We start from the raw sequence: 19,001 nt of genomic DNA, 5'->3' as shown, positions 1-19,001 counted from the left end.
TCCAGCTCTTTCACTGCAGACAATTTTCACGTCCTCACAAGTTGTGTTTTGGACAGGTTTCTATTATCTTTCCAAATCAACACTTGCTTGCTGTCCAGTGGATTGTGGGAGAAGCCTTTTATTGAGTGGTGCTCAGAAGTACAATGTGGACTAGACAGGTCAGCTGCAGCCTAAAGATAGTCTTGCTTCCCTTCTAAAACAACTGCTGAGTGGCAAGTGTGCTGCTGGGCCCTGTTAATTTTGCACTTGGTTCTGGGTTTTTTTTGCAACGATTTATTTTAGGAAAGAGCAAGGGTGGGGCGAGGTAGGTAGGTAGGAAGCACCTGTGTCCCCAGAGGTGCTTCTGACTGGCCAGGTGTTGCCTTTTGTGAGCCAGCCGTACCTGAGGTCCAGTTGGCTGACCGTCTTGTGTGTGTGTGTGATCCTACAGGTTGCAATTTCCCCAGCTGGCCTTGAGGCGGAGGTTGGGCCAGCTGAGCTGTATGTCTAGGCCTGCTCTGAAACTCCGTTCTTGGCCTCTGACTATTCTCTATTACCTTCTGCCTTTTGGTGCTCTTAAACCTTTGACCAGAGTGAGATGGAGGCCTATGAGCAGGGTAAGTGCTTGCAGGTTTGTACTATGCTCTGTGATGCCTTATTTGGAGGGGGGGCTGTTAGCAGAGGGAAGAGGCTGAAGCAGAGCTGGCATATGGAACCCCCCCCCCTTTCTCGTTCTCTTCGCTAGCATCTTGTGTTGTCTGTAGTGAAGCTTCTGTGCTTGGCAAAGATTTTCCTGTTAGTGGACAATTTCACATGCTAGCCTGAAAACTGACTGACTGCTCACGAGAGGAAGTTATGTGTGGATTCAGCTATGAGAGAGAGAGAGAGAGAGAGAGAGGAGGGCAAGAATGTTGGGGGCTGAGGAAAGCCAGGGTGCCTATCTTGTGATGTGAAGGTGGAGGAGGTTTGATCCTGGTTGGGCACCTTGATGTTTTGGGAGATTTAGATTGCAGGCACACTGTGCATCCCTTCATGCAACAGGTCTGTGCCCTGACGCTCTCTGGCTGTGTATTCTAACAAAGGACACCCTCCACTTGAACAATATTGGTGTTTTAAAAACGTGCTATTTGTGCCCGAGTCCTACTGCTGTTACAAGCATGTTGTATCATTATTTTGAATACAGTTGTGTAGGATCAAGCTACTGCTGGGCAGGAGTGTCCCTTCACAGCCATTTCATTTTTCCCCCTTTTCAAATTTGGGAGTAGGGATGCTAAGAAGAAGGATTAGCTGAAAAACAATTAGCGTGATCTTCACAATGACTATTGTCACTGCCTGTACTATCCAACAGTTTTTATATTCAAGCCAACTTTATTCTTTCATTCTACCTCCATTTCAAGTAGCTCCAGAGGGTATTGGGAGCAGGCAGGCATGGTTGTGAACCTCACGCCCGTCCTCCCAAGAGCTCAGGCCAGTGTGGATGGGTTCCCTCTGATTTTATCATCACAGCTACCCTGTGAGGTCGGTTAGGCAGGCTGAGGGAACCTCTTTTCCCTCCCCCGATGCACAGGTTGGATCTCTGTCAAAGAGATTTGGCCCTTCAACGTTTCCTACTAAAAGCAATTTTAAAAAATGTAATTTTATTTAGAAAAAATGATAAACTGCGTATTCAAAAAACCCTCTAAGCAGTGTTCATAAAACAGTATAAAGCGATGATCAATGATACAAAAAAACTCAGCAATTTTTTAAAAAGGTATGCATGACTGAATCATGTGACCACCCTTGATACTCTCCTTGCCCCCATTTCCCAGAGAGGCCCCCCGCTGGGCAAGGTGGTACTCCCTGTGGAGCGGAGCGTCTGTTTTCCCTGCATGCAGGCAGCAGTCCTCAGGGCACATCATCCACGTTCCACATTGAAGTGAGCCTGTTGCATGCGTCTGACACAAAACTGTGGATCCAGGGGTGGTGGTGGGGATGCCTCAAAGGACAGGATCCGTTGACAAGGAACTGCTTGCTCCTTCGTGGCTTACCAGCAGTTTTAATGGCGGGCCGTTTGCTGCAACATGTCATGTTGGCTTTGTCAAATGAGTGGCTGTTAATTGTTTCCAACTGCTAGAGCAGACGCTTAGCTGAAAGAAGAGGGTGCATGGGGCAGGTGAGTGGCCAAGTGTTAGTCTGGGCCCCGTTAGGCCTCAGGAACTGCCCACTCAGCAAACGTCAGAGCAGCCACAAGAAAGCAAAATGGGTGTCAGTAATAGAAACATTAAAACTCTGTAGAAGCTGCTTGGACGTTTTGCTGAATCACAGTGGCAATTAAATAGGAGATCTTGGGGGCCTCTTGGGTGATGGAGTGGATCTGCTCTAAGGTTAAAGAAAACCTCATTCCTAATACAATGTTAAAGGGAATAGTCACGGCCGCTAGAGCAGATACACAAGTGGATTGTTTTAAAGAATATGCTGGAATGTGTCACAGTGAGCTCAGGATTGTCAGAAAAACTGGGGGCCTTGGGAAGCCGCCCGTGTTTTGTGTACTCTGACTGGCAGCAGTGGCTCCCCAGGGTTTCAGGCAGGGGACATTCCCGTTCCCATCAGGAGATGCTGCCAGGATTGCACCAGGGACCTTCTGCATGCAGAGCAGGGGCTCTATTGTACTGCAGAGCTTCAAGTCCCAGGTTCACTTTCCCCTAGTTAGACAACGGGCATCCTTAATCGACAGTTCTATGTATGTCCACCAATCTAAGTGATAAAGTTGATGTAAAAGATGGAACAAATCTGGTCCAGTCCCTGATGGGTAATGTAAGAGGATGTTCAGAGCCACTCATGCTCTCAGACAACTGAACTTTATTCTAAAATGCTAAGGAACATTGAAATGCTCTTCAACAACTAAGTATACTGGAAAATGTTAGAAAAAGGCTAAATCTTCATTCAGGGTTGGAAATAAGAAGCCTAGGATTCTTATTCTAGTTACTCTGATTGCTTAGTCAATGCAGTTATAATGCTATTATTAATCCATTTTATTTTCTAAGTACTATATTGCTATATAGATTTTTCTTTATGTTGCTGTGTCTTCTTTCAAAGGTCATAATATTTTCTTCTGTCTAAAGGATATTTTCTGAATGAAGCATTGTGTATCAGTAAATCAGTTCATTGATTTTTGGTTGCAATCTTGAGTCTGTGGTCTTTATCACTGGCTATTCTTTACCGCCCCTAGCCCCCAGCCCACTGGGTTGCTGAAGTGCAAATCTGAACCCAGATTAGATCAGCACATTAACACCCAGGGTTTCAAATGTGCTGAGCCCCCTTGTGATCATCAGGTGGTCTGAGAAATCAGGAGATATTAAATGCAGTTTTTTTCCGGTTCTGTTCGTTTCCAGGATGTTGTGATGAGTGAAATGAAGTGGTGTTTCTCTTTTAAGGACGAAGATGAATTTTTTTCCTATATTTATTAGGAATCTCATAATTAGGGACATTGGAAATCCCTCACGTTGTGGTGCTCCCAGTGAAAGGACAAGAGTTGGCTGTATTGTACTGTAGTGGCAAGAGGCTGGTGTGCCCTGATCACAGCACAGTCCCAAGCATTCCCCTCTGAACTCAGCTGAGCAAATACAACTCGGGACGCCTCCTCACTCTGCCAGGCATTGTTTCTCACCTGACATGGCTGTGCCAACAACAGCCAGCCACTTAGGAAACAGCGGAAGCAGAGAATAGCTCTAAAGAAATAATTCCAAAAGCATCGCTGTGACGGGCCAATGGAGCTCGCCTTTCTTTCTTTCTGAGTCAGGACAGTACTGAGTGGCTGTGCCCGGTGATGATGGCGATTGGGATGCATCGCTTGCTAGCCAGCTTGCCCAGTGGGCTGAAAAATGATCCACTGCTGCAACAGGCATGAGAAATGAGAGTGAAAACACTGCTTCTTTTTCCTGGTCTGCAGATACCCACCACCTCATTGCCTTATTTTGAAGGATTAATGAGCAGTGGTAGATTGCGTCATCTGTGGATCTAGTCGGGCATATTCCTGGGATCAGGAGACAGGGACCGTAGGCCAGAAAGGTGCCTTGATCGTTGTGGGCATTGTGGTTCTGTTCCCCACATAAGAGATGAGTGTTAGGTATATTGTGAACTTTGCCATTCTCAGTGGGACATACCCCTACACTTGCTTTCTGAAGTCCTACCTTCTGTTACAATCGCTCCAGACCTACATTGGGAGTTTATGGTGGTTATAACTCTCTCTCGCTTGTCAGCTGCAGCCTCCAGGCATCTTTTCCCTCCAAGCCAACACCAACTCCATTTGGATATCCGTAAGAACAGCCCCCCTCCGCATAAATCCTGGCACTAATGGTCATGTTTGTGACCCAGGCAATGAATTTACCAATGATAACGGGTGTCATTGGGAACTACCCTCTCAAGGCCTGTTAATGGGTCTGAACCTTTGATGCTCCCCTCGGGATGGATGCCACCTGCCATAGTACAGACCATGAATACCGTTCCTCTTGTGGGGTTCAAGCTGGTTTGCCTGAGAATGGTACAACCTCCAAGCATTCAGAGAGGGGAGCCATTTATGCATCTTATGCTTATGCCCATGATTCTGGTTTGGAGAGAAACGTTGAAACTTCAGCTCTCTGAAACCAAACCCATGTTAATTAGCCTTTAATTTGCAAGCTTTGCTATCCAGCCTATCCACTTCTGTGGGACATTCTTCCCTCAACCCCCCAGCTCCTTGCAGCCTGTGATCTCTTGCCTGTAAAGAACTTGGCCAGGAATGGATGAGGGGGGAGGCCAGTTATTTTCCTCAGGAGCTACTTCACTACGCCTGCCCACCTATCTTCCGCCTCTGTCTCTCTCTCTCTGTAGGTTTCCTTATACAAATCTGTGCCAACGCGACTTCTCTCCCGGGCCTGGGGACGCCTGAACAGTGTCGAGCTGCCCACCTGGCTCCGGAAGCCGGTCCTCAGCCTGTACATCTGGACGTTCGGTGTCAACATGAAAGAGGCAGCTGTGGAAGACCTTCACCACTACAGAAACCTCAGTGAGTTCTTCAGGCGGAAGCTGAAGCCCCAGGCCCGTCCCGTCTGTGGCATCCACAGTGTGGTAAGTGGCAGACTTGAGGGGCGGCTGCACTGCCCTCTTCTGAAGCAGCAGCCTCGCCTCTGAGGACCCCATCAAGACTCTCTCCCATCCTACCTTCAGATGGGTTTTGAAAACTTTTTGATAGCCATGTGATGAATTCTTTCTACTGTTTTGTTTTGCGCTTTTGTGTTTTTACAGTTGTTTGAGTTTTGAGTCCTACTGTTCTCACAGATTAATTGTATTTTATATTTGCACATTATTTAATGGTTGCATTTATAAGAAGCAGGATAAACATGAGCTGCATGTTAATAACAACAACAATGGCAGTGATGAGGACTAGGGCCTTTTCTGTCACAGAGCCCACCTTGTGGAACTGCATCAGGCCTCCTCACTGGACTCTTTTAGGCAGCTGGCAAAGTCGTAACTGTTTAAAAAGGCCTCCAGCTGAACATTTCCTCTTTTTTGTACTTTGACCCTTAATTCTGATGGCTGCTGTGTAGCTACTATGGCTTTTATGCCAATATTTTGATTTATGACTTGGCTGAATTGTGGATTGCTTTATAAGTGTTGTTTTTTAATGTTGGCCAAATACCATTTTTAAAAATAAATAAATAGTGTTCTTCTAGGATAGAGAAGGGTCAGATGGCAAAAAGAACCCCTCCTATTGTTGTTTGCTCCCCGTAGATCAGCCCGTCCGATGGCAAGATCCTCAGCTTTGGACAAGTGAAGAACTGTGAAGTGGAGCAAGTGAAAGGCATCACTTACTCCCTGGAGTCCTTTCTGGGCCCCTGTGCTCATAAGGAGCACTCTAAGGGCAAGCCTGGTGAGTGGCCGCTCTGTGGGCATTGGAGTCTGTAGGGGACTACTGCCCGGTTGCCATGCAGCAGCTTCACTGGGCGTTGGCTGGGCATGGATCCCTCCCTCCCTCCTTGGAGAGGCTTCTGTCTTCCAGCTGCTCTTCCGCCTGGCCTGCAGTCTCAGTTGGGGCCCTCTTCTGCTTGAGCCTCTTTGTGCAGCTCCTCTTCTCAAATTCTCAGGGACCCATGGAAACTATCAGCAGAACACTCTGCATCTGCACATGGCAGAGCACTTGCTTTGCCTCACGCAGAAGGCCCCAGCTTCCGTCGCTGGCATCTCCAGTGTTCCCAGGTGGCAAGTGGTGGGGAAGAGCAGAGCAGGCTGTCCTGGGCTAGAGACGCAAATAGCTAAGTAGAAGATGGCTGCCTCTGGCAGGCCAGCCTCCTGAGAAGCTGCAGGACTGTTCCACTTTCAGTCACACTTAGGAAATGCCAGGCGAGTGCGTCTGAATCCCCCTGTGCATAACGTCTGGGGCCCCGTGTCCTCCCAGCTTCTGCCTGCCTTATTGGGAGTGGGGAGCGCCTGTCATGCTGAGATGTACAGTCTGACCTGATGCCTGGTTACTCAGGAAGTGTGCCCAGTGTGACTTCCCCTGTGTGGGTCTGCGTTGGATTGTAGCCTTTCAGTATTCTAACCCAGTAGCTCAACTGTTTTAGATCCGGGAACCACCCTTAGCCCAAACATGTTTTGGGGGGACCCAACCCCTTATTTTTTAAATTTGCCTTTCCCTGAGGTGGTGGTATTAGAGTCCTGTTGTAAATGAAGCAGGGATGTCAGTTCTTGGCATCTTAAGACATTCAGGTACTGAACATAAGAAGAGACCAGCTGCTGGGTCAGGGTAGAGGGGGCCCACCTAGTCCAGTGTCCTGCTCTCACAGTGGCCTACCAGATGCCCCAACGGAAAGCCCTCAAGCAGGACCTGAGTGCAAAGAGCATCTCCCCCCTGCAGTTTCCAGCAAATGGTATTGGGAAGCCTCCTGCCTCCGCCTATGAAGGCAGTGGATATCCATCGTGGCTAGTAGCCACCGATAGCCTTATCCACTACATCTGAGGGGTGTGGCATTTGGGAACTGGCCAGGTATGGCTGTTTTGAGCAGAATGCTAGAAATCTAGTTGTTGGTTGTTGCCATGATCCTTCTAAGGCGGAAGGGCTGTCGCCCAGCGATAGAACCCCCTGCTCTGTCTGCAGAAGGTCCTGGGTTCAACCCGAGGGCGCCTCCAGGTCGGCTTGGGATAGACTCCTTGCCTGAAACCCCAGGGAGCTGCTGCCAGTCAGGGTGGGCAATGCAGCGCTAGATGGACTAATGGTCTGGCCTGGTGCAAGGCAGGCTCTGATGTTGCTGGGCACTCTTGCCAGGCGCAGCATCCTCCAGTTCTCCTCCGAGAAGGAAAACTATTCCCAGTCTGACCCCAGGGGGAACTGCTGCCGGTCAGCGCAGCTGGGTGGACCCGGACTCCTACTGGGGATAAGGCAGCTCCCTCTTCTGGTTTGTGGGTTGTGTTTGAAGCCTCAAAAGCCAGTTTGCTTTGTTGGTATCTTCCAGCCTCCTGCTGCGACTCATTCCAAAGGCAGCTGGTGACAAAAGACAGCAACGAACTCTATCACTGTGTGATTTACTTGGCGCCTGGAGACTACCACTGTTTCCACTCACCGACCGACTGGAAAGTGTCTCGCCGGCGTCACTTCCCAGGTAGGCCAAGTTTCCAGAGACAGGATGCACGCAAGCAGCCCGTGCTGTTGCTCCATGCTGCATTGTCATGTTGTGTCCGTGATGGAATGTCAAGTCCAGCCACTCTCCAGGGACTGAGGAGTAGCATCTCCAAGTGGGCTGGGAATCTCTTCCATGTGGCACAACCCAGCGCTGTCCCCCAACTGCACCATGTCTGCCTTCTTGACCAGGAAGTGGTCAGACTCTAAAGGGCACTGGACAAATCTGCCTTTTAAAAAATAGGAACTGATGCCATCTCTTAGATGCTTCTTCTGTCTGCCTGATTTTAAATGGGGAAACAGTTGCTATCACGCTCATACAAAGAGTCATTGGGTTCCCTTCCTTCCTGCCTTGTCACTCTTACAAACTACGTTTATTTTACAGCTGCCATGCAATAAATCACTTCATGCCTTACAGCCTGGAGCTTTCAGGGGAATTTAATAAAAGATTATCTTCTCTTGCTTTTGCCCATTTCTGCTTTTGCACCCAAAGCCTTGTCTGCATCTTTTAACGCGAGACCATCCCACAAAGCTGGGAGCCTCTTTGCTGGAGCTTTTCCTGAGGGCTTGCCTTCAGCCTCCCAGCAGCAGCTGGGTGAACAAAGGGAAGCTCTGCCCATTTCTCCCCTTGCTCCCCACAGGCTCCCTGATGTCTGTCAATCCGGGGGTTGCTCGCTGGATCAAAGAACTCTTCTGCCATAATGAACGAGTCGTCCTCAGCGGCTGCTGGAAACACGGTTTTTTCTCTCTGACAGCAGTAGGAGCCCAAAATGTGGGATCGATCCGCATCTATTTTGACCGGGTGAGTGAGGCCTTTTGAACTCTTGCTTTAAGAACAGGCAGCAATAGCAGCATCCAGAGGGTGGTGTCATTGTCGTCGTCCCCCGCAATTTAGGGTGAAGTGGAACGACGATACGTAAAAGTCTGTATCAAGCTACCGCCTGCTGTCTTGCCTTCTCGGCTTCCAAAGCAGCTCAAGACCCCACAGCTTTTCCCTCTTGGTTTTGTTTCTGGATGACAGGCTTGGTCTGGACCAGCGGTTCCCAAATTGCTGATGGTCTTTGCGGGCCAGCTAAGGATTTTTCTGCCTCTTGTAGCAATTGCAAGGTGCTATGCTAGGTGCTGTACGGCTTTTAATTGTATTTTTGTTGCTTTTATCTCATATATGGAATTTCAAGTTACCTGCCACAGAATTCAAATTGTAATACAATAAAAATGCAATATAAGAAATACAGGAAGCAATGAAAATACAGTTAAAAATAGAGATGACTCTCATAGTTTGGGAGCCTCTGGTCTAGATGCCAGAATGGAGGGTGGGCCGTGGAGGTTCAGGGCCAGAGTGCCTGCTTTGGAAGCAGAATGTTCAGAGGTTCAATCCTTGGCAGCATCCCCAGGCAAAAAAGGGTCAGGGAGCAAGTGCCGGGGAAGACCCTTTTCTTTTCTGCCTGCACTCCTCCCCCCAGGAGCTGCTAGCAGTCAGTGTGTGACAGTAACATCTTTTTAGGAGGGCATTCTCATATCTGGATTCCTCACCCAGCCTGTGAGTAATCACTGGGAAGTTGTTCAGTGGCTTTGTAAAAAAAAAAAAATAACCCCCCCAAAAACCCACCTCCTGAGTAACCTCCAGCCTAGAAACCCACCTCTTGGGGTTAATTCCCAGAGAGTGAGTGTCCTGTCTCCTTTTGCATAGCCAAATGAGTTTCCTGTGCTCTGCCCTCAGCTTCCAACCTGGTTACGATACCCAGGCTGACCTCAGTTAGTCTTGAAAGGTTGCAGGGGGGTGGATGCTCCAGAGCATTCGGCTAAAACAGTTCACAGGTTCCTTGAAAGAGGGCGGGTGCGGTTTCGGCAAAAACTGTGCCACTGCAGATATGTGCAAATTCTGGTGACCAGGCAGGGAAGCACCATAAAAATGCCCCCCCCCCAAACTCACAAATGACCAGATTAGCCAGTGGACTAGTAACAAAACATTATGGGCTTCTTCAGTAACAACTCTTTTCTCCATGTGCAGGATTTGCATACAAACAGCCCTCGCTACAGCAAAGGCTCATACAATGACTTCAGTTTTGTAACCATCAACAATCATGAGGGCATCCCCATGAGGAAGGGAGAACATTTAGGAGAGTTTAATCTTGGCTCGACCATCGTTCTGATCTTTGAGGCACCGAAGGACTTTAATTTCTACCTGAAGCCTGGCCAGAAAATCCGCTTTGGAGAGGCCTTAGGATCTCTCTAGAGACTCCACTGCCAAGAGGGCTTTTTATATGCAACAGGGACTCAATTCGTAAAAGGAAGTTTCTCTATGGTGGGAGTATTGCTCAGCGGGACCTGAGTGAGGAAAACGAGAGACCCTTGTTCTTAGAATGGGGGTGCTGGCGCGTTCCCACCATGAGAGGTGCAGACATATCAGGGATTGTGGCCTTTAAGAATGTTGACCAGGGTGGCTCCTCTTCCCTGTGCCTGCAGAAGGAGCCATTTCTCCTCAGGACTCCGTCTGCAGCCTGGTTTTGCGCAGAACTGCAACGTCTGGATTGAAACGCTGTCAACTCTGCAGTCAGAGGGAGGAAGGCGAGCAGGGAGATTTCTTCTTTAACGGGATACTATCAGATTCACCCGAGCGCCATCTTTGCTCATTCCATCCCTCCACCCCACCCATATTCTTAAGTTGCGTTCCACACCAGACTGAACAGTCCAGTGCGCAAACAAGGAGATACTTGACAGAGTGGAATATACAAACTTCCAAGTTCAGTTGTGAACCCTATTGTTTTAGAACCCTTTTACAAATCTGGTACTATCCCTTTAAAGCAGAAATCTGCACTGTATTGTTAAACCTCAAACACTGTGTCCACATTCCATGTTTGACTTGATCTCGTTTTTTGTCTTTAGGAAGTCTTTTACGTGTAGCTCCAGCTCACTCCAACCTTTATCATTCTGTCTTGCAATTCTGGGCCTTCACCTTTTGTGTTGTTTTGTATGGGAGATACCTAGTCTCTTGTTAAGTTTGGAACATGAAAAATACAAGATTTATTTTTTCTCTGCAAAGGCAGTGGGACGTCTCTTGCTATGGAAAGTGGTGAGAGTTGCGTTTCCTTTCCTTGTGCAGCAACTCAGCTGCCATGAGCCTGGGACAGGGGAAGATCATGCCCGGCCAGGACTTCCTCAACACAAACTGCAAATATGCAGAATTCACGTAGCCACAGGACAGGCTATTAAAAACCATTTGGGAACGCCTGAGTAATCCCCCCATTCTCCTTGTGTGTATTAACCTTTCCCCACTCTTTGCTGGATTTGGAAAATACATAAAAACCCAAATTTGCCCAGGCCAGCTTGAGAATTCCATTCTGAAGGTTCAGCCTACAAGCACCAGGAGTGGGGGCGCTCAGTGGCAAAATGTTAAGTGTTGCTGCGTAGACAAGTAATAAGGGGAGCCTTAAAACTTATTATGCCTTTTTTTCTGGGAGGGGATTCATAGCAATTGGTGCCAAAGGGGGAGAAAAGAGATTCATTTTATTTATATCGTTTGTGTTTTGTTCTTGAACTCAAGAAACCATGCTGTGAACACGGATGAGGGTCCGGCGTGTTGAATTCATCTAGCTTTGACGTTACATCCCTCCCCTTGAAGTCTCATTTTTATGCTTTCCTCGCTTGAGTCTTACCTGTCTCTGTATACACACACCAGACACAAAAGAAGCTCTCTCTTCCTTTTCACAGACATCGCTGTCATAAAAGAAGCCAAGACAAGTTCCTGGCTGTGATTATGCTAGAGAAGAGAGCGAGTGCCGTTCGAGGCATTATGCTTCTGTTGCAATGATGGCAGCCCCTCTCCGATGCTGATGGAGGGCAGAGAAAGAGGAGGAGGAGGAGAGGTGGCAGGGCCTTGGTGAGCCCGGCTGCTCAGCCATCATCCTCACCTTTTTGCTCTCTAACCAGCTAACTGCCCTGTTTAACCCTAGGACAGAAAGGTGGCTCACAGTTCCTCCATGAGCGCATGAGGAGAGGGGAAAGTGCCTGAAATGTGGGATGCTAGCGTGGCAGAGGGGGAAAAAGCCTTGCTTCATCCGGTTGCTCCTTCACCGGCTTCCACTTAGGCTGCTTTGCCAACCCCCCTTTGAGCTTTCATTTCTCATTACGGAGCTTGTGTAGCGGTCCTGGAGGTTCTGCCGCTTGTCCAGGAGAAAGGGATTCTGCTGGATGAGCTTCTGGTGCTGGGCCAGGTCCAGAGGAGGAGATTGGGGCTGGGCCGGCTGAGAGCCAGAGGTGGTCACATTGATCCTAAGCAAAATGGGAGCGGGTTTCTTGGTGGCGCTGTGAATTTCTCCTGCATGGAGAATCCATCCAATTTTTCAACTGTATCAGTAGCACAGTATTTTTGTATGTCAAAATGTACAACTTAAGGACATTAACTCATTAATTGCAAACGTTTTAAAATAAAAATGAATGACTTATCATGCTTGCCTTTTTAAACGAAAGTATTTGACTGCTATAAAGAGATGCGTTAACCCCCTGCTGTGAAATCCTATACATATCTACTTAAAAGTAAGCCTTGTGTTCAGTGTGACTTACTCCCAGGTAAATGCATCACATAGGATTGCAGCCTCAGCCAGTGTTTGTACAGCTAATAGGACGGAGGCTCCTCTGACCCCTCCAGCAGCCAAGGGCAGAAGTGCATAATCATGCAAACAAGAGTTCAGGATGCTGAAGGGTTAAGAGCAGCTCGAATATTCTGGACACGGATTATGTAGGCCTGCATCAGCCTTCGCTCTTTTCCCAGGATGTGCAGGAGGGAGTTGATCTCTGCTGTCAGCTGCAGGAAAACAGGAACACAAAAAGAGCCGGGATTGAGGGGCAGCCTGGTTCAGGCTCCAGTGAGACCGAGGGGTGGCCCTCTGTGCCCCCCAAAGATTATTCCTAGCCTCCCTCATCCTACAATCTTGCAGTGAGCCACAACCCACTAAACACGTACAAAATATCTGCTAAGGGATCAGCAGTGGAACAGATCTTTACAATGCTTCCCAGTGCCAGTGGCTTCCAACAAGCAGGGGACTTAATTTACTCACAAGCAGATGTGCCAAGTTGCCACTTCAAAGTGCCAAGCTGACGTGCCTGACTTACAAATAAATTGTTCAGATTTGCCCTTCTGCTACATGCACGTGTGCCACAGTTTGAGAAACGAGGAGGAAATGCAGCGCAACTGGGAAGCCCTGCTGCAGGTACAGCCTTAAGGGAGTGTCCTGGGCAAGCTGAATTTTATGCCAAGCAAATCCTGAATTAGGAAAATTGGGGAGCAATGGGGAGGGCCACAAAGAAGCCACGTGGCCCAGAGAATCACTAGACCTCTGCCTGGAGGCGCCTCCAGTTGCTCAGATTTCACTCTGAACACACTCGTGCCTCAGGTTTTCACACTTAGACATCCCACCTCAAAAGCCTGGAATCCTGTTGAATGGCAGGGGGGAACCAGAAGTTTTCCTTTTCCTTGCAAAGCCACTTGGGAAATGTCACTCCCACTCCATTTTTAAATCCCAACTCTTCACTTTTGCCTTTGCAGCCTCAGGCAGATCTGAGGCCCTTTTCCGCGCATTGGTAACGGAGAGCCTCCCATTTGTACCTGATCCAACTCTCCTTGCACTTGCTGCACATCCGCCTGCTCCTCGTCCCCCGTTCTCATCTCTAGCCACTTGCGGAGGATGCGTTGTTGACGCTGACATGATCTGAAAGAAAGAGCTGGAATGTCTCCTGCTCTGGCCAAGGGAAAGAGAGGCTATGGGCCCAATCCCAGCCTTCCTCCTAGTAGGGCAACTACAACAGTTTGCACTTCTGCAGGATGTGCAACAGTCTTAAGTAAGCCCTTCACAATTGTTTCCTCCTTTATAACCCTATCAGCTGGGTCAACACAGTCCACCCTCTTTTGTTTGCTCTGTCTCCAATAGCCTCTATTAATTGCCTGCTGTATTACTCCCTTTACAGATGCCGTCAGATCCTGGTATCTCGCTACACAACTTTTTAATCGCAATGCTAAGATGATGTCGTTATCTTGCTTTAAGGGGGAAAGAGCAACTTTATTACTATTAAACCAGGGATGGAGAATCGTTTTCAGGCCAAGGGCCACAATTCCTCAACCTTCCACGACTTGCATGCCAGCGATGGGCAGAGCCAAAAGAAGTGGGCAGGGCCAAATCACAGCTATACAGAGTCTCACCCCCACCCCCCACAATTAAGCTTGGAAAAAAACATTTTAGCAACATCCCTATTTTTTTACACTCCTGCTCAGTTTGCTGTTTGATTTTGGCAATGTTGGTCAGGACACCTTCCTTCCACCCTCCCTTTCCTGGATTTGTAAGTGTGGGAAGGGAGTCCGCCTGTTACTCAGCTCTTGGGTATCGCCCAGTGCACAACTTTACTTGGTGGTGCTGGGGGAGGGGGGAGGCAGAGAGGGGAAGTACGGGAGGGGGATTGTGTCCTTGCACCACAAACAGCGCCTCCCACGAAGGCAGTGGCACTGCCCAAGGAGGACTTTCTGAACTGACCCGACCTTTCAAACGGAAATAGGGAAGCCCAAACCCTCAGGGAAAGTGGGGAAAAGCAGCATGTGGCTACGCACTTCAGCTCTTGCTGGTTGTGCTGGTACTGCTCCATTCTCTGCCCAATGAACTGGAGCTCAGCTTCCAACCGCTTCTCACCCTCAAGCGTCTCCTGGCTGAAACTGTCCGCTTGCTTTTCTTCTTCTTTGGTTCCTATAACCAAAAGGAAGGCAACACCGGTTTTGGAATCCTTTGATCTTCTCTCCCCTTTGCTCCAGCCACCCCCAGGTGCTGCTCATCTGGGGAGGGATCACATCCCAGGGAGAACAAGAGGGGAGGTTGCCACGCTCCCTTGCTCTGGCAGCAGCTCAAAGTGGAGAGCCACCCACCTAAGGAGGAAGGCAAGCCCTCCTGGAAAGGCTCTGCACTCGTGCCTCCAAGCAAGCAGCCCCCTTTCTTCAGGAAGGACAATATCTCCCTGCAGGGAAACAAAGGCTTTTGACCCTGGACAGCAGGGTCACCATTACCTGTCCTTCCACAAGGGGGAGGAGGGCTCACTCTCCTTGTAAAATCTTCAGGCAAGAGCAGACCTGCCCGCGGGTCTGCCACCACTTTCTCAGTCACAGCGGCTGCTCCTGGACGCTCAACCTGAAAGGCAAGAAGACAAGAACCAGGTGCCACTGAGAGCTGAAATCCATTGGTTTGGCTTCAAAGCCAGTTGCAAGGTACCCTAAGCCCTTTGGGTAGGATGTTCTTAGGATAAAAGGACCCCCGTCTTAGAAACAGACCCAGGGACAGCTCTGTGCAGTAGAACTGGGTTAATAGAGAGAGAAACGCTTCTGAACCGGGAGCCTTACAGAGTGGACAAGATCTCTGTCTGCCATTCTGGATGGGGCAGAGGAGTTCCTCCATCCCGCAGTGCCGTTAGCACAGGAGCCCGGCCAGCAAGCAGCACTGCCGTGCAGCTGCCCAAATGAGTGTGGGCAGAAGCTGCTGCTGGTGGCATCCTTGCTGGAGCTAACCAATGGGAACCCCCAAAAGAGGCCATCTGAGGCGGGCAAAGGGGCCAGGCCAGGATCCCCTGAGCCAACCCTCCTGCGGCATTTGCCCTCCCTTTGGCCCTGGCCAGTGCAACCGGCAGGGCTGTGGATGTGGGGCTGGATGTGGCCCACCGTCAGGCCCTGCCCCTGCCAGCCAGGGGTTAGCATTGCAGCCTTAACAGGGGGCTTCGCTGAGGCAGATCAAGCGTCTGGTTGGCTTGAGCAAAGGGTGTCGTGGGAAGCCACCCCTGCGGAGCAGCAAAGAGGAAGAGTGGCCTCCTGGGCACGTGACATCTCACCGTTCCTGGTCTCTCTCCCAGCCGAGTCATGAAGGAGGCAGGTGGCAACAGCCCCGGGTTTGGCTTTGGAAGGACCGTGCTCGCTGGCCAAGGGGAAATGCAGAGCGGCGGAGCAGATTCAGGAAGGGGGAACGCTGAATAAGTGCAGCTGCTCAACCGGGGTGGGGAAGAGCCGCTGCTTTGGGTCGCTGACGCAAGGGCCCCAGGCAGAGCGGGTGGTTGGCTTGGAGCAGTTTGCTGCAAAGCCCCAGTGGTGTTTTCTAGGCTGGAAGAGAAAGAGGAAAACCAGATTGGTGAGATTTGTGTAAGAGATTTTCCTTGGGTTTAAAGATGAAGACACAGAAAAGCTACATTGTAATCTGGCCAAGGAAACAACAGCCTGTTAGTCCACAAGCAGAAACTGGCCTATAGGAAGAGAAGGAACAGTTTGCTCTGGAACAAATTCCCCCTTCCCAGTCCCTGCCAAGCTGCCGGCCTCTGCTTTTCTAGCCTAGGTGTCAGTTACAACCTTCATAATTCAAGCTTTGCTCTGCAAAATACACTGGACTAGAATCTTGGGTTCAGACCACCTCCTGGTCCTTTCTTTCTTAAAAACTTTTTCAAGATTTTGGAAGAATCCACAAAATTCCATGAAGGATTGCAGCCACACGGCTTTACAACTTATATCAGAGTCTCTTGCAGCAGAAATCTTGTTCTGCCAGACTGATATTTAGCTACATCCTCAGTGCAATCAAATGAGAAGCCCTGCTAAGAATTCCTTCAGGATCTTATTTCACTGCCAGAACAATGACAGGCACACATGTTTATTCTAGTTCAAGCATCAATAAAGCACTGAGAGAGGGCAAGAATGCCATCCCTGCTCTTCTCCTTCATTAGGTGTCTTGGGTAAAAGCGACCCCTGAACCAGGCCCACAGAAATGGCTAGCAGTAGAGGCCCCTACGCAATCCTTGCTCTATTATTTCATCATGCCTGAAGGTTGCACATTCTTATCTACCCTTTCAAGGCAGTCCCAGGCAGCAGGTCCATTCTCTCCAGAGATTGCAGCAGGAAATCAGGTCTACGTGGCTGTAGCCTCGCTCGGCGGGCCGCATGCCTGCAGGGAGGTTAGTAGGATGGGTCAGAGGCATTAATGTCCAGCAGGATCAAAGCCTACAACTGTACACCTGGATTGCCCAAGTAAGGAGGCAGCTCTCCAGTGCCCTTTAGGATGGGAGATGTTGGATCCCCCCCCCCCCCGCTCTTACAGGTCAGTCAGGATGGAGTCTCCAGCCGCCTGGAAGTTGTGGGGCAGATTTTCACTCTGGGCAGGCTTTAGCACAAAAGGCAGGCTTGTTCGCTCCCCAAGATCTCCATCAGCACTGCAGGCTGTGGTGGGCACTGGCACCTTGAACGTCACTCGCTTTTTGAGAGGGGCCCCTGCAGGGGACGGGCTTGGCTTTTGGCAGAGAGCCTTCCGCTTCCAGAGCATGGCACAACGGGAGACTGTCTGGTGGCAGTGGCGGGCGACCTGCGAGCACAACAGAGGAGCACACAGCAGGTTGGTGGTGGGCGAGCAGGGCTGGAAGAGAGCGAGGGGAGGGTGGGCTCCCAGGAGGGGAGAGGCAGGGCAGGGCGCTGTTTTAACCTGACAGGCTGACCTGTCCCTGTTCATTTCTGTTGCGTTTCTGGAGCCTTCATCAATCTGGTGCCCTCCAGGTGTTGTGGACTACAACTTCCACCAGCCTCAGCCAGCGCAGCCGTAAGATGCTGGGGCTGTATCAGGGGGGCACCAAGCTGGGGAAGGCTGTTCTTGAGGGAAGGAGGACAGCTGCATACCTGCATACAGGGAAGGAAAGCATCCAGCAGAGGAATGTCGAAAAGTAGTTCCTCTCAGGGCAGGAGCTCCACTTTCAGCAAGACCCCTTAACTGCTGATCTAGGCTGGGCCTGATAAGGGCATGTCATCCCTGTTGAGATGGCAAAGGGGTCCGCCTGATTGCCCTGAGCACCAGGAAGTGGGTGCTCTTCCCACGTTTCTCCCTCAGCCACAGCCCCTGGCCTCAGCCACTCCTGGGGGGGTCCCCAATTGCTCAGGCTGTAGGAAGGATCCTGCCACTTTTTTGGGGGGGGCTCAGCTGCATCAGTAAGCGTTTGCCTCTGGCCCTGCTCACCAGTGGTGTGTGCCCCCCTCGGGAGGTTGCCCATGAGGAAATGTGGTCCTGGGGCTGGAGAAGGTTCCCCAAACCGCCCTGAGTGGGCTTGATCCTCCTTTCCCTCCTGTGGGCAGAGCTAGAGGAAGGGCAGTGCCTATGGCACTGGCAAGGTCTGGGCCAGGTCCACGTGTGATGGTGGTCTCTGGATCTGCAGGAAGAAGCAGGGGTAGTCTCTGAGGGGCTGCGGTGCCTAGACCTGTCCCTGGAGCAGCTCTTCCATCTGTCACCGAGGGGCAGAATCCCCAAGCGAGACAAAAGAAATAAGCATTGTAAAGGGGCGTGTGTAAGTAAACGTGTGCAAAAAAGGCTACTGAGGTGAGAGCAAGCCAAGTCCCAGGGGCCACACAGGAGAGGGGCCCCTTTCTTTTTACCTTCAGCTGACACTGGGCTTGGAGCTGCCCTCGCAATTCCTTCATGCCGGCCGTGTATCGCAGGATGCGGGTCACGCCCTCCCGCAGCAGGTCGGCCCTGTACGTTTCCATGGCTCTTTCAATGCGGCCTTTCTTCCGCTGCTGCTCCAGGACAAATCCGACCCAAGCATCAAATGCCTGCAGCCAAGACACACAAAGGACTGTGGCTGCTCAGCTTCTCAGGTCCAACAGCTACAAAGAAATCGGCAGAAACTCCCTCTGGGAAAAGGAAGCACGTTCAAGGAATCAAAGTATTTTTTAAGCTCTCGGAATGTTAAGATCCAGGACTAGCGGCAGTAATTTCAAAACTGCAGAAGTGGTGCAACACATCCACTTGGGAGAAGTTGGTATTCCCCATATTCTTGAAAACAGTAAGAACATAAGAAGAGCCTGGCTGCTGGACGAGGCCAAAGGGGGCCCCTCTAGTCCGGCCTCCTGTTCTCAAGTGGCCAACGGGATGCCCCAATGGGAAGCCCCCAAGCTGGACCTGAGTGCAAAGAGCATCTCCCCTCCGGCGCTTTCCAGCAACTGGCATTGGGAAGCATACAGCCTCCAACTACCGAGGCACCGCATAGCCACCAGGGCTAGTAGCCATTGATAGCCTTGGCTTCCACGCATTTGTCTAATCCTCTTTTAGAGCCGTCCAAGTTGGCGGCCATTAATCCCTTCTCTGGGAGCAAATTCCACAGTTTGTGCTGCATGAAGAAGTCTTTCCTCTGCCTGTCCTGAATTGTGCAGCTTCACTGGATGTCCACGAACTCCGGTGTTATGAGTGAGGCTGAGACTTTTCCCTGTCCACTTTCTCCGCACACCATGCATAATTCTGTGCACTTCTAAGCTACCTCCTCTCACTCGCCTTTTCTCTGCCACATGTCGTGAATATACACACGTCAGCCGCTGCTGCCCTCCCTCCCTCCCTCCTCAAGCTCCCCA

At 50.2% G+C, this 19,001-nt stretch overlaps 2 protein-coding genes across 12 annotated transcripts in view; one reads left to right on the top strand and one right to left on the bottom strand.

Annotated features, from left to right (window-relative positions):
- PISD (phosphatidylserine decarboxylase) overlaps positions 1-12,055 on the top strand; it is a 39,534-nt gene extending 27,479 nt beyond the window's left edge. For 4 of the 5 annotated variants that reach the window (XM_061602759.1, XM_061602758.1, XM_061602756.1 and 1 more), the window contains 6 exons: positions 431-596; positions 4,828-5,064; positions 5,728-5,866; positions 7,446-7,592; positions 8,251-8,411; positions 9,621-12,055. In XM_061602759.1, coding sequence (XP_061458743.1) covers positions 431-596; positions 4,828-5,064; positions 5,728-5,866; positions 7,446-7,592; positions 8,251-8,411; positions 9,621-9,845 — 1,075 coding nt within the window. In that variant the 3' untranslated portion in view covers positions 9,846-12,055. The remainder of the gene's footprint in view (positions 1-430; positions 597-4,827; positions 5,065-5,727; positions 5,867-7,445; positions 7,593-8,250; positions 8,412-9,620) is intronic. The other variant, XM_061602760.1, reaches the window with a different exon arrangement.
- SFI1 (SFI1 centrin binding protein) overlaps positions 7,970-19,001 on the bottom strand; it is a 36,780-nt gene continuing 25,748 nt past the window's right edge. For 5 of the 7 annotated variants that reach the window (XM_061602724.1, XM_061602725.1, XM_061602722.1 and 2 more), the window contains 8 exons: positions 18,030-18,206; positions 16,712-16,974; positions 16,462-16,560; positions 15,467-15,731; positions 14,655-14,775; positions 14,208-14,340; positions 13,215-13,317; positions 9,564-12,413 (listed from right to left, as the gene is read on the bottom strand). In XM_061602724.1, coding sequence (XP_061458708.1) covers positions 12,297-12,413; positions 13,215-13,317; positions 14,208-14,340; positions 14,655-14,775; positions 15,467-15,731; positions 16,462-16,560; positions 16,712-16,974; positions 18,030-18,206 — 1,278 coding nt within the window. In that variant the 3' untranslated portion in view covers positions 9,564-12,296. Of the gene's footprint in view, positions 8,792-9,563; positions 12,414-13,214; positions 13,318-14,207; positions 14,341-14,654; positions 14,776-15,466; positions 15,732-16,461; positions 16,561-16,711; positions 16,975-18,029; positions 18,207-19,001 lie in introns of those variants that run through there. The other 2 variants (XR_009759630.1, XR_009759631.1) reach the window with 2 other exon arrangements.

The sequence above is a fragment of the Rhineura floridana genome, chromosome 19, assembly GCF_030035675.1.
Source record: "Rhineura floridana isolate rRhiFlo1 chromosome 19, rRhiFlo1.hap2, whole genome shotgun sequence".
In the NCBI taxonomy this organism is placed as follows: domain Eukaryota; kingdom Metazoa; phylum Chordata; class Lepidosauria; order Squamata; family Rhineuridae; genus Rhineura; species Rhineura floridana.
The sequence above is the reverse complement of the archived record's forward strand: the minus strand, read 5'-3'. Positions and strand labels throughout refer to the sequence as shown.